At 31.5% G+C, this 17,751-nt stretch overlaps 1 protein-coding gene across 1 annotated transcript in view; it reads right to left on the bottom strand.

The window, feature by feature from the left end:
* Positions 1 to 15,525, bottom strand: part of LOC143069174 (uncharacterized) — a 99,288-nt gene extending 83,763 nt beyond the window's left edge. The window contains exons 1-2 of the mRNA XM_076243670.1: positions 15,251 to 15,525; positions 4,751 to 5,260 (exon numbers count right to left, since the gene is read on the bottom strand). Coding sequence (XP_076099785.1) covers positions 4,751 to 5,260; positions 15,251 to 15,256 — 516 coding nt within the window. The 5' untranslated portion in view covers positions 15,257 to 15,525. The remainder of the gene's footprint in view (positions 1 to 4,750; positions 5,261 to 15,250) is intronic.
* Between the last annotated feature and the right edge of the window lie 2,226 nt (positions 15,526 to 17,751).

The raw sequence follows: 17,751 nt of genomic DNA, 5'->3' as shown, positions 1-17,751 counted from the left end.
TAATTACAGAAAGTTACAGTTAGGAATGTCCATTAGAGTTGTCTACCCTGATTAATCATAAATATTTCTTTTTAATTGTTTTTACAACAGAACACATAATTCTTGCAAAAATGATTAATATGTTATCAGAAACTATCTTAAAAACATTTTTGTAGATTTATTAGTTCATTCACAAAAAATGTTGTTTTCAGAGGTTAAGCAGATGACCAACATATTATTTTTGGGCTCTGACCAGGCAGCCACCCCAAATAGTTCCAATTGATTCATTGATTTATTGATGGCTAGTTATTTCCAGTGGCAAATATTTCATGAATTATCATGACAAGACCAGTGATTAGCTATTGCAAATTATTAAAAAAAATATAGAAATATTTTTTTATTTTTTTGTGTGTTTTGAATGTAACAGACAAATAAATTCACAATAAAACATTTTAATATACCAATTTCAGTAATCCTTTTTATTACAACTTATATAACGATATATATAACTGTTTCAAACTAATTTGATAAACGGGAGGAATTACCCATCCTCACCAGGTACCAATTACTGAGGTATCCCTCTAATACATGCCATACACCTCTCATCACACTATAGATAACTTTAATCAGGGATATTCCACTGAGAGAACATCTTATGCTTACCACACACAAATTTATTTTGTCGTAAATTGAAAATGAGAATAATTACTAAGCGAATGAAGCTGAAAAGATATCAGGGAGCATTTAGTGCCTTGTTATAAGAATTACACCTCAGTTTTCTTTGAAATTATAACTGATTTACTAACCTTTCACTAAAAGAAATTTTTATTCATGGCAGCACATTTGTCTTTTTCAAAAGTTAATTTATCTTAAGAATTTATTTAAGCTAATTTGTATCAAAATATATATTGACTGTTCAAGTTATGAAAAAGAAGAGTACAAGACAAATCTCTGCATGAGCTTGACAAAACTTAGGGGAAGGAACAGAATGAGGCCTTCAACCAGGAACACAAGTTCTGACCATTCTTGTTTTGTACTGTATAGATGTTGGTTTGCTTTCTTATTGATGTTGATGATGACTATCACAGTTCCAGTACTGTGGAATCATTTATTTTCATGGGTACCATTTTTTGTGGATTGTTAAAAAAAAATTTTATTTTTCGTGGATATTCAATTTCCTGGCTTTGGCAAAGTTTGCATAATTTCTTTAGAAAATTTGTAATTTGTTGAAATTTGAAATTCATAATTCACAAGTACCTACGAAATCCATGAAAAAATTAATCTCCAAAGAATTATTAATGAATCTACAGTATAGGTGACTGGAATTGAAGATCACAAAATAAGAACATAAAGGCATAGGTATTCCTCTATATCTAGCAATAACTTAAATCCAATCTGCACTGTTCCTTTTGCTTGTAGGATATCTAACACATTCTTAAGATGAATTGTCATTTTAATGGGCAACATATTTAAACTTGCATTTAAACTTTTATTGATTTTCTACTGGGCAGACACAAATATTCCATTTTATAGACATAGTTTCTTTTAGTAATGGTTACATTAATAAAATAAAAACCCAAAAGATTACTTTTCTTCATCTTTTTTTTCGATAATAACAGTCTTCAAACTGTTCACTTTAATTGTTTACCAGAATCCATGCATTTGAATTGGTTTTCGATGTTTATTTTATCTGTGTGATAACATGAAAAAGTTAGCTTTTTAAACCTTACATGCAACAACTGTCTTCTGTTGGACAGAACAGACTTTAGACATGCAACAATTGGCATAAAAGTGACCCTTAACATACCATGTCCGACAACCATAAAAAATTATGGGATAAAACAATGCTAGAAAATGTAAGAAGGACATGAAATGAATGCATTCATGTGCTAATTACCACAAAAACTTCCGAGGTCTGACTTACAACCAAACAGTAATTACACATGTGCAACAATAAACAAAAATACAGCAATAAATCTGACAGTGGAATTATATGTTAGCTGTGTTGATGGTTACAGAACCCTAGATTTGAGGCGATAAAATAAATGAAAGAATTAAGTCGAAGTGATGTATTACCATCTAGTTGATTATGGGGAAGAAATGAGCAGTAATTTGATCAAGCATACTCGGTTGTCAAATTTGTCCTGCCTATGTAAGCACATTCAACATCGGAAACATCTTAATGGATACAAAAACATTGTGAGTCACACGGATATAAAAACCGTAATTGAATTGGGAGAAACGCAACAATTGTTTGTCAAGATGAAGCTAATCACGTTAAGCTTGTGTGATATTAGCCACCGATCTAAATAACCCATACACTTATCCTGTTATCTGAATGTCAAACATTCTTTGTTGGTGATTGAACCAATTTAAAATCAATAGCTGACAAGAAAAGCACTCAAGATGTACATTTCGCATCTTCCTTCAATTACTGGATTACAGCAAACTTGATAAAACTTAATCAGTGACAATCCACGTTGATTATTGCAGACAATTGTCATAAGCATGGGTATAATCATTGAGAAAGTGAAGTAAGACAGATACTGACTACAAATTAATTGTTCTTCTTGTATAAGATTAATCTTGAAGGTTGGAAAAAAAAGTTGTGCATCGCGTCTGAACTGAAAAACTATATCTGATGCTCTGTAGATGCCAGATTACTTGTTTCTTGAAGATTCTCTGCAAGAACTTTTTTGTTGGTCTTAGATGACCTGTGGCAAGGCATGATACTTAATGTTTCTGTACTCTAACTATTTGACCCATACCAATGACCTTGAAAATCAAGAGGGGTCATCTCTTCTCATGATAAAAACTGTATAATCAATGAGAAAGTAAAGTTAGACAGATACTGACTAGCAATTAATGGTTACACTTGTATAAGATTAAATTTGAAGGTCAGAAATGCAGTCTGAAAGGAAAAACTAATTAACCCACTGTAGATGTAAAGAATACTGAGCTCTCCCTATCTTTAAGAAACATTGAAACAACTCTTTGTTGGCCTTAAATGACCTGTTGCAAGTGTAAAACCAAAATGAATCTGTTCTTCTATTTGACCCATAGCAATGACCTTGAAAATCAATGGGAGCCATCATCTCCTCTTGAAAGCAAACCATCACAATTATTAATTTTGACCTTGACATTGACCTTGAAATTCAGTACAGGTTATGGTCTTGCATTGATATTTTCTGGAACAGCCAAGTCTATATAGTGTAAAAGAATTGTTTTGACTTCAAACAGACAGACAGAAAGACACACCACAATATTTTAACTATATATACCATGACCAACTTTTTTCGATAGCTAAAATAAATTCATGAAAAACGTTAAAACAAAATTCTGTGAACAGATGTGCCATTACTTAGTTTAAAAATACAAATTAAGTGATCTTACTTAATGATCCTGATAATCAAGATAAAATAAGTACATCTTTCTTTTCCACACCCTTTCATGCATGCTTGAATGCAAGTATTTGAGATAGATTTCGAAGTGAAAACACTAAAGATTTTTACATTTTAGCCACTATGTTTTGAAAACCTGAAAGATGAGCAAGTCATTTTTAAACACATTAAAGCAAGATAAATTTGGCAAAGAAGATAAATTTTGGTCCATAGGGTGAAATGCTGTGGTTGACTTAATTGCTGTGTGAAATTTTTTTATCACACCCAACAAACCCCTTTTTATTCTAATGGGATTGTGTTTTTACTGTACAGTGGGTAAAATCACACCCAATAACCCCCTTTTTTTCTTTCTGGGATTGTGAAACATGGTGCAGTGTTGCATTTGGGAGATACTTAATCCTAAAACAAACCAAGTGCCCTATGTAATACATATCACATGTTCAAGATAAACTTTTAATTCACAGGGTGATATATTTTAATCAAATCAGTGATGTGCAAAACATACTGACAAACAATCCTAGATTAGTTTTTAATTACATCTCAATCAAAGAATCGTCTATAGTGGGAAATTAAATAAAACTTCATTTAATCTCACTTTATTTTAACTATTTTCCAATAATTTTGTAATGGGGAAAGTTTTGGATACATTTCAAATAAAATGCACTTCAGCTGTTGTCTGCTTTATGGTCGAGTTGTTGTCGCTTTGACACATTCCCCATTTCCATTCTCAATTTTATACTTAAATTTGATACAAAGGGGGGATAACTCTATAAAAATGTGGAATAACATGCATTCAAACGGCATTGCTAAATCATTAGATTTATAAAAAAAAAGTTCAAAAAGTGATTTGTAATGTTTTTAGTCAAATCATTAATTTAGTTTTCTCGGTTTTTTTTTTGTCATTAAGTTATAAGCAGACTATACTACAAGTTAGTTCATAATTTTAAATTATTTCACAGACTCAGAAATAATAGTTTGTTATCTAATACACTTAGAAGTAGCAAAGTTGTCAACTTTTGTATCCATTATTCATTTCACTTGGTATAATGAAACTTCAATATAAGCAAAATCACAAATCACAGTTTTTAAGAGACCAAATACCACAGCACAATATGTATATCTAAAGAAGACTACATTCCTTAATGTTAGTAGACACATAAATCTAAAAATCTCAATTTCGTCGGATTGGAAATTCTAATATAGTCTAACCATATCTAGGCTACAGTGGTTTAATAATCAATAGGGTATACACCGATGAACGTAATAAATTATAGCCAGGACAAACAAACGTGGATTTGACAATCTTAATACGAAGACAAACTACTTAAGGCTAACGATGATGACCTGTGCAACATATATATAGACTTTACCTTATTGGCTGATGGCTTTTCCACGTTCATTAATCTCACAGCTTGACGTTTCAAGTCGAGGAGGCAGTTATTACACTGATCACAAAGCCCTCCAGTTCTTGCGTAAGCTCCCGATTTTGCACTACGACTTGACGGAGGAACATATTTTGGTGGTTTACCATAGACAGGTCTTCTGTTTGATAAGCTTTCTGATAAAGGTGACAAGGGTCGCGACTGATCTGGTGGAGATTTACATCTTTGGATATCTGAATGGTTGACAGGGGAAGATGGTCGTCCAAAAACAAAAGACTTTTGATTAATTTCCTGATCGGACAATGGAGAAATGGTGCCTCTGATTGGATAATCCATCATAACTCTTTTTCCAATAGCATTCTGTGACGGTTCATTTTTTGCTGGAATATCGGATGACTTATGTTTTAAAGGAGTGGGAAGTTTCCGAATCTTAGCTTCACTACCAAATTTGTACACAGCTGGTTCTATACTTATGCTAGCAGTATAGTTTTCTTCTTTCTGGAAAAGAAAATACAATGGATCTTTATTCAACTCTTCAAATTCCTAGATAATATAACAAATTGCATTTATATGTTTAAAAATTGTGCAAGACATCCAAAATAAAACTCACAACCAACCTCCAGTGTATCCCCTGCAACAGCACTTTTTTAACCCCTTAACAGAAAACCTTTGGAACACTTCTCTTTAAATGTTCATCTTCTCTGCCTAATGAAATCCTAAATAATACTCACTATTAACCCACATTATATGTTTCCCCTGCAAAAGCACTTTTTTACTCCTTCACCAAAATTTTTTTGAACACTTCTCTTTAGAAATGATCACCTTTTCTGTCCACTTGACATCCAAAATATAAATCACAACGCAAATGTAATGGTTCCCCTGAAAAAGTACTTTTCTAACTCATTCACAGAAAACGATTTTGGAACTCTTCCCTTAAAAAATGGCATCCAAAATAAAATTCACAATTAACCCACCCCAATTCTTCCCGTTCAAAGCACTTTTCTAACTCATTCACAGGAAACGATTTTGGAACTCTTCTCTTAAAAAATGGCATCCAAAATAAAATTCACAATTAACCCACCCCCAATTCTTCCCCTTCAAAAGCACTTTTCTAACTCATTCACCGAAAAAAAAAATTGGAACGCTTCTCTTAAAAAATGGCATCCAAAATATAACTCACCACACACATGCAATGCATGGTCCCCTGAAAAAGCACTTTTTAACTCCTCCACAAAGGACTTTTCACGACAAAGGATATCAAGAACACTTCCTCTTCATAAAGACTCTTATTACCTTGTCAAGGGATCCCCTTTATCTGTTTGTTTTTGTTACAATGTCCTTTAATTAGCGACAAGATAAAATTCCTCTATCCTCTGTAGATAAATACTTATCTGAACCAGAAACAGGAAATTTCAATAAAGTCTGTGTATTTAAAATTGAAACAGGTAATTTAAAACAATGAACAGAAATTGCAAATGTTTCTAAAAGTTGGCAAAGAATGAATTTATAAATGACATAAGCAAAAACTTTTACAGCAGGTGTTCTGCAAGATTTTCCCATCATGAAGCCACGAAGATCGGAGGTGAAGACAAGTTATTAAATTATGAAAGTTATCTGATGTTCAAACACTGCTCAAAGTGGTTCTTAAATTGCTCTTTTTCATGTTAAAAAGTGCATAATAAAGGATCTTAGTATGCGTTCAAATGACTAATTTGACATAACGTATTAAAAGAACAATCTTATTCGGTTAATTCATAGGTAATAAGATTATGTAAGAAATGTATTGAATATCACGGTTACAATCAAAGTTAAAGTTCCGAATAATCTAAATCAATTAAATCGGTAACAAAATATTCCAGGTATGTATCACCGATAAAGCTGACAGATCCCATCAACCCATGGTAATATAAGGGCATGTGTAATGTCCACTGACCTCTGATGTAAAATTTGGACCATGCAATGACTTTTGCTGACCTTCTACATTTTGTAAAGAGTCCACTTAGTTTTGTTTTTAAAACTGGATTTATAGAAAAAATACACGAATGTAAAGGACTGCAGTTATGATCTCTGATTCTATTTACATTTGCCACTTTTTGGTTTTGGTCTCAAAAATAAACAAGGATCAACTTTTGTACTTTTTTGGATTTAGTGGTATAAAAATATATCTTTTTTTATCTTTAGAAATCTGGGTTTTTTTTTCTCTTGGATTAACCTTTGGTTTATGATTTATCCATCAGTAGCACATCAATATTGTATTTAATCTATTTCAAACTCTCTCAACCTTATCTGAACCCAAAAAGTTTTTATGGTAAAAAAAACCACCAAAAATTCTACTACATGCACTCCTTTCTTCCCATACCAAGTCATTGCCATGTTGACAGACATACTGAACAAAAACTCCAAAACACAAAGCATAAAGTTTTTTTTAAAAATCGGCAAAAACCGTATTACATAATTATCAAAATGTGTTTTTGACAACAAAATGATCAAATTATGACACAAATATCCTCAAATCTGGCATATTAATAACTAGTTACCCAATAATTCTTATTAATTTCTACCCTATAATGGTTCTATAAATAATATAATGATATTAACATGCTATTCAATCTATTTTAATGATCATTTTGACACTATTAAGCACTGATATAATAGAGATACGCATACAAGATCTCATTATATTTATTTTATTATCAGCCTGTAAGTACTGTATAGAAAATGCATATTTACAATGATTACCGTATTGTCTCTAAAAGCCAGATGCATGTCAGTAAAAAGGCAGATTTGAATTTAAATTGACCGTTGAACACATCTTAATGAATAGGTGCACTCAGTTTCAAGTTGATGTGATCACAACTAAATTATTGGCTAACTACCTCAAACCAATATAGTAAAACTGATATATAAGGCAAGATGCGACACTCTCATAGACTGGAAAACATAATGCATCCTATCTATTCTAGACTTGATAAAACTATTCACAAAGTAAAGACAGAAATTATAAACATTTCAAAACTAGACTCACTTAAAGTCTTTTTTTCATAAACAAATTATACTCTGTCAATTAAATTTTCTGAGAAAAAAATCCATATTTTTATGAATTGTCTCCCCTTTATACTCTAGGCCACATTTACTGTTTCTTACAGTATTTCTGCTATACCTCTTTGTTTTTTTACAACTTAAACAAGTGTGGCACAAGATATTTTTGTTAATGAAAAAGGAAATGATTTGTATAATCGTGAGAGGAAAGCGTATTATCTACTCGTCTGAAGGAGGCTGGACTATATCCTCTTCAGATTTAGATTAATTTTGAATGGGACCCTCTTATAGCAGATTATATTCTTAAAAGTGACACTTTTACTTATGTGTATCAATGATGGTGTTTGTGTTAGTAGGAGATGCAGGATTTTTGTCACAGAACAATGTTTTTTACATTTACAACAGTGATTGTTTATTTATGACTTAAATAAGTGTGGCACAATATATTTTTGTTTTTGAAAAAGGAAATGATTTGTATAAGCGTGAGAGGAAAGCGTATTATCTACTCGTCTGAAGGAGGCTGGACTATATCCTCTTCAGATTTAGATTAATTTTGTATGGGACCCTCTTATAGCAGATTATATTCTTAAAAGTGACATTTTTATTTTTTATATCCCTCTTAGAAAATGCATTAACTTAAGTCCTTGTAGGTGGTAAAACTGATTGAAAAACACAATGCAAAGTATTTCAAGAACTGCATCATGTCAAGAAGACAAATAGATTAGTCTTTTTTATAAATGTGTACCATAATAAAATGTTTACAAGTGGGTTTTTTTTTCTCTTTCTGCAATTTTTCTTCTTCTAGTTGGCAGATTCTTATTAACATTGGTATTAAAAGAATTTGGATTAAACAAAAAATATCCTTAAAGTGATAAAGGGTATCTCATATATAAAATCTTTCCAAAAATCTTTTACCCAGTTAACGGATAAAAATTTTACACAAATGTTCAAGTAGCTTTTTCTAAGAAAAAAAAATGCACCTAAAATATCGACATATTCAAGTATTGTATCTGAGACACCATTGGTAGGTATGTTTACACCTCTTGTTCTCTCAAAAGTTCTTATAATCTACTTGTCTCAAGGCTCATTAACATAAGATGTCCAACACAATGAGCAGACGTCAAGTCAGCCATTGTTCAGTCAAAAAGAAAGTAATTATTCGGTGAAGAGAAGATTAAGAAGTTAATTTACAAACATGTTCGGTACCATCGTCTGCATAGTACCCGTAAGTACTCCATTAACTACTCCAACAAGCAAATGACACAAGTTACAAAGTACCCTAATAATGATTAATCTCGGTAGATTATTAGTGAGATTAATCCATATCTCTAACTACTTTATAAACACACCTTTCAAGTGTCACAACTTTACTTTAAAAGAAATTTTACAAACACTACACAAAGAAACAAGGATATTATATTTACATAAGAACCCTCATACAAATCTTTTTAAAAACTATAATCTGTTCGCATATAAGTGAAACATCATGAGAATCGGACAACTACGACATTTTTCAATTTAAAAACAAGAATCCGTTCACATATAAGTGAAACATCATGAGAATCGGACAACTACAATATTTTTCAATTTAAAACTAAAAGGGAAAATTAATTTCTCTCTAAGACATGTCAAATTAATTTTTCATTCCAAGACGTTTAATGTGGTGCAATAAAAATATCGTTTAATGTGGTGCAATAAAAATATCCGGCCTGATCTTTATATTGCTCCGCCTAAATTAAAACATCTGTCCAAATCTTTAGTGAGAAAATCTTGTGCAATAATGCAACCATGAAGTGATAGGATCATTATCGCACAAACAATGGAGACAAACGATTATTCCCCATATCTCGTATTTAATTTGTCGTTAACCAATGAGTAATTACTTTTACTCCAGTTAAACATTTATCATGTGACAGAGATCTGACGGCTTTCTCATTGTTTCTTTTTCGAAAAACTAAAGGGATTCGAGGGATTCGTTATCCTGTGAACATTAAATAACTACGGAACTTAATTTGTCTCCACTATTTTTAATGACACCAGGAGCAGATTAATAGATTAATCAGTTCGGAGTCAGGCAGATTATCCCCTCGTCTTTTCCGTAATGGACTTTTAAGGTTTAAAAGTGATGATTAAGTAACGTCAATTGTTGAGTAACACATGAAACAAAGAATTTGAAAAAGAAAACTGGTGATTGATACAAAAAAATCGCGGCCTTCTGGCGTGCAAATGGAAGGATAAATTGATTTTTAAACATTCAGTGAAATAAAAAGACAGTAAAAACTGTAATATGATGCTTGTTTGGTCTAATTAGAGTGAAACAAGAACTCTTAATATTTTGCGATCAAAGGTTTTTTGTCTAAGAATTTCATTTACTGAAAGGCATACTTTGTTTTTTCTTGGTTTTTTTTTTTTGTTGCTTTTGCTCATTTCATTATCCGTACAATCAAAACAAATGAAATGTTAATCATACAAAAGGAACACAAACAACAAATATGCAGCAGTTTGTATGTTATAAAATGAATTAAAGATGTCACCTTAGTACCATGAGATTATCTGAAGTCTACCAAGAATCTCTTAAAATGTACCAGGCTGCATTTATTTGAGTCACATCTTGAAAAAAGTAAATTAAAGGACTGTTATAAAGGATCAAAACACACAGAGAAGCAACATATTCCAATCCTTATTCTGAACACTTCAAAAGTCCTTTTATGACCTGATCTTTTGGTCTTACCATTAAGAAAGATCATCTTATTAAATTTCTTTTTGATTACTCTGATCTTTGACCTTCACATTCTGTATAATTCAGGTTTTTACAATAAAAAAATTATAAATGTGAACCATATTGTTTTTAAAAGTAAACACAATTTTTCTGTGACCTATGACCTTTTAAACAAAGAACATAACCCCTGCAAGACGAAGAATTTAACAAGGTTGATTTAGACTGGATGAATGCAAAATTTAGGCAATTTCCCAACAAAATGACCACTTGTAAAACTTGTATATTTCACAACATACAATATGGTTTGACCACTTGGAAAAAAATAATATTTACTTTTACAAACTAATAGTTTATATATACATGTATATTTTCTGTAAACTGATGAATATTGTTTTGCCTAAAAGTCCAAATTCATATGCTTCTACACATTTGATACTCAAGTGGCACACAGGAACGTATAATCAACATTACAAGTGGTATAAGCTGTACATAGAACATTAATGACTATACTTCTCAGACAACATCTAAAGAGAGTACTGGAAATGTAATTGTCTTAGAAAATACAACATTATGAATCACAGTAAAAGAATCCTAAGTTTTTGTCTTCAGAGCAGAGAGAATCTGTATTTCACATTAGAAAATCAGTAATATACTGGTAGATATCTGATCAAACTGAAGAATCACTAAACTAAGACCTTATAAAGTTATGCATTTTCAGATTTTCCATAAAAAAAAGTTCATTATAACCATCCCTACCATTTTTTTTTCCATTAAATATTATACTTTTAACTAGAGGCTCTCAAGAGCCTGTATTGCACACCTGATTCTACTTGGGTTTTTGAAATCATTTAATAAAAGATAAAATTTGGCTACAAAGTAACATAACTTGGCCAGCACCTCATTTGGAAAGGAACATTTATGCTATGTTTGGTTTCATTCAATTCAGTGGTTCTCTAAAAGAAGACATTTGTATGTATTTCCCATTGGGTCCTATGTTAAACTAAGTCCACGGCTGACAGCCATATTGGATGATGGATCGGCTGCAAAGTAACAACACTTGGTCAGAATGTCAAAAGGAACATTCATACTATGTTTTGTTTCATTCCATTCAGTGATTCTCTAATAGAAGTCATTTGTATGCATGTTCCATAGGGTCTTATATGCTTTACTAAGTCCCCCACTGGATGCCACCATGGATGATGGATCGGCTACAAAGTAACAACACTTGGTCAGCACCTAATAAGGAACATTCATACCATGTTTTGTTTCATTCCATTTAGTTATTCTCTAAAATAAGTCATTTATATGCATTTCCCATAGGGTCCTATGTTAAACTAAGTCCCCCACTGGCGGCCATCTTGGATGATGGATCTGCTAAAAAGTAACAACACTTGGTCAGCACCTCATAAAGAACATTCATGCCATGTTTGGTTTCATTCCATTCAGTGGTTCTCTGAAAGAATTCATTTGTATGCATTTCCTATAGGGTCCTTTGTTAAACTAAGTCCCCCGCTGGCGACCATCTTGGATGATGGATCGGCTACAAAGTAACAACACTTGGTCAGCACCTAATAAGGAACGTTCATGCCATGTTTGGTTTCATTCCATTCAGTGGTTCTTTTGAAGAAGTTCAAAATGTAAAAAGTTAACGCTGATGAAAGACAAAGGACGCCAAGTGATGAGAAAAGCTCACTTGGCCCTTCCGGCCAGGTGAGCTAAAAAGAAGATGTGGTATGATTGACAACTGTCCACAAGAGACCAAAATGACACAGGCATTAACAACTATAGGACACTGTATGGCCTTCTACAATGAGCAAATCCCATACTGCATAGTCAGCTATAAAAGGCCCAGATATGACAATGTAAAACAATTCAAACGAGAAAACTAACGGCCTTATTTATGTAAAAAAAAAATGAACGAAAAACAAATATGTAACACTTAAACAAACGACAACCACTAAATAATGCCCATTTTATATAATACTCTTAAACAAATGAAAGTTGCTTGCGTAACATCCAGTGGGAATTATTTCATACGTGTTGAACAAAGAGAAATAATTAACAGTAGGATTGAGTTGTTGATTGATTGGTGTTTTACACCACTTTCACCACTATTGGCTATATTGTGGCTGTAAGTTTATGTTCGTGGATGAAGGCAGTTTGCCTGGAGAACAAATGGCCTGTAACCGGAAAACTGACAGTCCTTACATCAATTAAAGTTGTAGTGGAATGAAATCTGCCACTTGCAGGATTTAAAACCACAACCTGAATGTCAGGCTAGTGATTCAGTAGAACTGTAGTAGGTTCTCCAAGGTGGGACAACATGGATAAAATGCAAAAAACAAGGAAAATTAGGGGGCAAGGTTCCCTCAGGTCCACTAATTTTCCTTGTATGGAGCTTCCTTTATGGAAAATCCAGACTTTTTACAAGTTTCACTACAAACTTGGTAAGTTTAGGGCAAACACAGAAAACAGAAAACAATGCTATGTTGTTGAAGATCTGGTACAGACATATAATACAATGAAACAAGGATTTGTATACCTGAATGAAACAAAACTTTTTAGCTTGACAACCATTGACATATTGTTAAGATGACTATCTTACTTTCTATGATTGAAGAAGGTATGTTGACCTATATATTCCTTAGTTTTTTTTAGGCTGCTATTTCATGCTATAAATATCCTTAATAAACAGTACATCTGCAGTACTCTCTCTCAAGCTAATCTCTTTCATAAAATCCAGTGATAAGTGGTTTATGGTAGATGTGCTGGTATAAGAGTTGACATTTACTAGCAGCAGAAGAAAGTGTTGACATATATGACATGTCAGTGCAACAATTTGACAGGTAGAGCTAACATTATGTCATGAGGAAACAAACCATTTTGGAGAGTTGACAGATACTTCCCTGGCAAGATCACAAAAGGTTAACATAACTGTAACAGGTCTTGTATAGATGTGACAGAGTTAACAATAACTTTAGTCAGAAGGGCAACAAACACAATGGTTCTACTGTTATCCCAAACTTCCATAAAAAGGTTAATGGATACAGTAGCAAGATCACTTACATGAACAAAAAGTTCAAAAAGTTGGACAAATACAGAAGCTAGATGACAGAAATTTTACATGGGTTGGTTTACAGATCTTATCACTTGATAAACATATAGCATAGATCATATCGTTTTTACATATGTTTGATAAACATAATAGTGTCAATGACACCGTAACATGACCCCATTATAAATTTCAGAACTGGTTATGATAATGGTATGAAAAAAGTTTATTTTTCTTCAATCATTTTTTTTTATAAATTTAATCTTATGAATAATAAACTTTATATATCAAATTTTATGTTGTTTTTTTTAAAGCAAATTGTAATAAAAGTTTAAGGCTTATTGTGAACAGACAAGTTAATGTCAAAATTAAGAACTGAAAAACAACTTTTTGCTTTCTTGCAAAATTCTAAGTAAAATTATCTAAACCACTGCAAAGCAGTTTGTTACCCAATTCTGTCTTAGAAACCACATACATCATTCTGTTTTTGATGCAACTTTTCAATAAAATCATTAAAGTTTTAAAAAAAAGTTTAAATTTAAATTCAGATAAGATAAATTGATACCAATACATTGAATGAATTCCTATCTTCTTGTAAATCATTCTGATTCTAGTGCATCACTGATAATTGTGATAGAAGAAAAGAAGATTTTCAAAATCACAGTTGGAATTCATTTAAATCTTAAAATGCAATAAAAGTGAACATGAATTATCAGGAAAAAGGAAACAGTCTGGCAAGCCCAGTTTAAAAATAAACCAGGTAACTTTTTTCCAATATTTAATTATCTTATGAAATAAAAAAACAAAGCTAAATCAGTTCAATACTTTCCCCTACACTAACATAAACAATGTATAAACAAATTAATCAATTGCAAAAACTACCAAAATTTAAATAAAACATCAATTAAACATCAATTTAGCAATACACAAATTCATATCATTAATAACTTACAAGAAATAAGTATGATAAAATTGTTATGATTATAAAATCATTTCATAATTCTATACCTCCCTCAAATTTAAAGCTAACATTTTATAATTCAATACCTCCCTAAAATTTTTAAGTTAACATTATATAATTCATAACTGATAACTTACATTGTAAAGTAGCAGTGAAGCAAAAAATGTGACTTTACCTTGCAGTAATAGACCAAGTAAATGGTGAATTTTTACCTGTTTAAACCAGGTGTATACATTTCTAAGGTCAATCTTACTCTTTGATGATGTTGACAAGAGGTCAAGACCCTCATCTTTGTGTACAAACTTCTATCTTTCAATTTCCTTTGTAAAACGATTTGTATAAACTTAATATATATATTTTCTAAAACAATCTGACGAGGGAATGTAACTTTTATATGTTCGCTATCATAGAAATTAGTTTTCACATCTTTAATCTGAAATCTGATTAAACTACTATGATAGTTTTATGTAGCAGTGGTTGGTTATTAATTACAGATAAATAAATTAAAGGCAAATATTTATTTCACTATATTCCTTTATTTATACTAACGCCCTGAAAAAAGATATAGTTTTCTGACATGTAGATATCTTTAATCAAAATTATATCCCTGTTCTATGATACATAATCTATCTAAAGCATTTTTTGAACATTTATTAATTATGATCATAAATTAATTACTATGCATACATATTTTCCTTAATCAAATAAATTACATACCTTCATGTATATATTTCCAAATGTATAATTATTTGAACTTCACTTAAACATTAAAAATCCAATAATGAATGCAGACGTCAATAAAATCCACAGTTAACTAAATTTTCACACAAACCGTTCTGAATGAAACTTCCGAAAATATTTAAACATCTGTATCCCGGCCCACTTCAATGTCCACTAAAAACCTGATCTTAACAATACCGTCCTTTGTTCGCTCTGTCAACAATAGAAAATAGTGAAGCCAAATAAGAACAGGATCTTAAACCATAATAAACGAGAGCACCACATCGCCTTACAAATAAACACAAATTGTAACGATTTTAGTTTTAATCACAAAATTAATTCCCAATCCATGTTTAATGGGCAGGGCAAGAACTATGCAAGATAAATGAAATAGCAAAAGACCCTAGCGTACAGGGGAAAAGCAATAAAAGTAGTGCAGCAGATGCTTCGACTATCTGATACAATAGGATAGGAGCCTTATCTCACTACATAAATCAAGAAAATAAATCAGTCAAGCATGTCTATCCCAAAACTAATCACTTTTCCTCAACTTGGGTAAATATTTACACCAACATTACTTCTGTGTGAGTGGCTCCATCTCTACACAGTCGAGGGAGCACGCTTATCTTTGACCACCCTTTATCAGTGTATCATATGACCACTTTTTTACGTCTGCTCAAACATTATAAAACAATAAAATCTTTGAAAAGTATCGAACTGGCAGGTGTAACTGGACCTCTGTCAGACTTCTATCTTCATGTGAATCACACAAAAATATTAATTCACATCATGTTCTAAGGATAATGGTAATTAATATTTCAATATAGTCCAAGGAAATTAATATTTTTTTAATAACAATAGTGATTAAATATTAATATTAAAAAACAATCAAATCATGCGAAAACATGGACAAAACCTGCAGACAAAAGTTCATAATGCTTGATTTTTTATGAATTCTCATCATAGCCTTTAAAACTTCATCTGAACAATCTTGTAGCTGTTTTTCCACTCAACATATTTTAGCATTTGCAATAAATTTTACATCAAAACAATCAAGGCTAACATTTAGTGTGACATTCATTTATTTTTTAATATCATCTTTCTACAATGTTTACTTCGTTGACAGAGTAAAATAGATATACTAATGGTAGACTGACTGCCACTGTTTAAATCCCCCCCCCCCCATTTTTAACAAAATTTGTGTATGATTTATTGAGAAAAAAAAACTTCTAAAGATAATCAAGTGGTATACCCTATAAATATTTCATTTAACATCATGGTAAAAACAAACAAACTTCAAGTACCTACATATCTTTCTTTTTGAAAAATGTATAAAATTTATCAAGATTTCTACATACAAATATCATGCCTTACAGTCTAAATTGTTTTTTGTGCATTTATTTTCTTTTTTTAATTTCAGTTCAATTGAGCAAAGAACTATATGCACCATGTACGCCCGGAGAAACAATCTCAAATTTGAGAATAGAGTTTAATTTTGTGAATCGGTATTGCCGCAATGCCGTTGTTGACTGAGGCCAGTCATTGTCTCTTTTTGTAGCTGACTTCTCATCCGTCAAACTGATTATTGGTATTGTTGTTTTGTGAAAAATATTTTCATAATGAAGATTAGGAGCACTTCATAATTGAAGAAAATGACTCCAGTGTGAAAGGCATTGTCATTTTGTCAAATAACTGCAGACAAAAGACATCAAATCTCTATCCAGTAATCGGCACAATTAATCAAGTCGTGATGCAATGTCCGATATCATATGGCGGGGCAGTGGCAGGATACGATAGACGATACAATTAGACAGATCCTGTTAATGCACAAGATGAGGAAGACGTTAAAAAAAATCTTGACAATGTGACGCAGTAAACAAATAGCTGGGGTCAGCTCGGTGATTTATAATGAGGTTTAAATCTTGAAGCTTTGTTTGGGAAACATTTGTCATTCATTGCTCACTTCTGGTGCGTCAGATCAGTATTCAGAAAAAAAAAGTTCAAAACTTTTTTGAAAACTTCTTTATCCAAAATGAAAGTTTACATCTGAATATGTAATTGTCAGATTCTATTTAAAAAAAATGTCATTCCAAAAATAGAAATCTCATATATAATTCTTAACACTTTTGTTACCTAATTGAAACAAGTTTCCCGACAAATTCATGTCACAGTAGTTTCAGGAATGGGAGATAATTCTCTCCTATGGTTTGTTTATTTCAAATCATACACAATTAAGATACTTATACTTGCATCCATATCACATTAACATTTTCATGTTCTGATATATATGTAATATTTGCCACTGAACAAAAAACACTAATTCATCATCAATATGTACTATTTTTTTCTTATTTTAATAATCTTGTAATTCAAGGTTCATTTCTAATTAAAAATGAAATAATAACTAATTTCTAATAATACTATGAAAAGCCTTAAAATTATGTACCTTGATTTGAAAAGCCAAAAAAACTATAAATCAAATTTTAATATATTCTTTT

This window comes from Mytilus galloprovincialis, chromosome 3 (assembly GCF_965363235.1).
Source record: "Mytilus galloprovincialis chromosome 3, xbMytGall1.hap1.1, whole genome shotgun sequence".
In the NCBI taxonomy this organism is placed as follows: Eukaryota; Metazoa; Mollusca; class Bivalvia; order Mytilida; family Mytilidae; genus Mytilus; species Mytilus galloprovincialis.
Note: the sequence above shows the minus strand (reverse complement) of the source record. Positions and strands in the feature narration are given on the sequence as shown.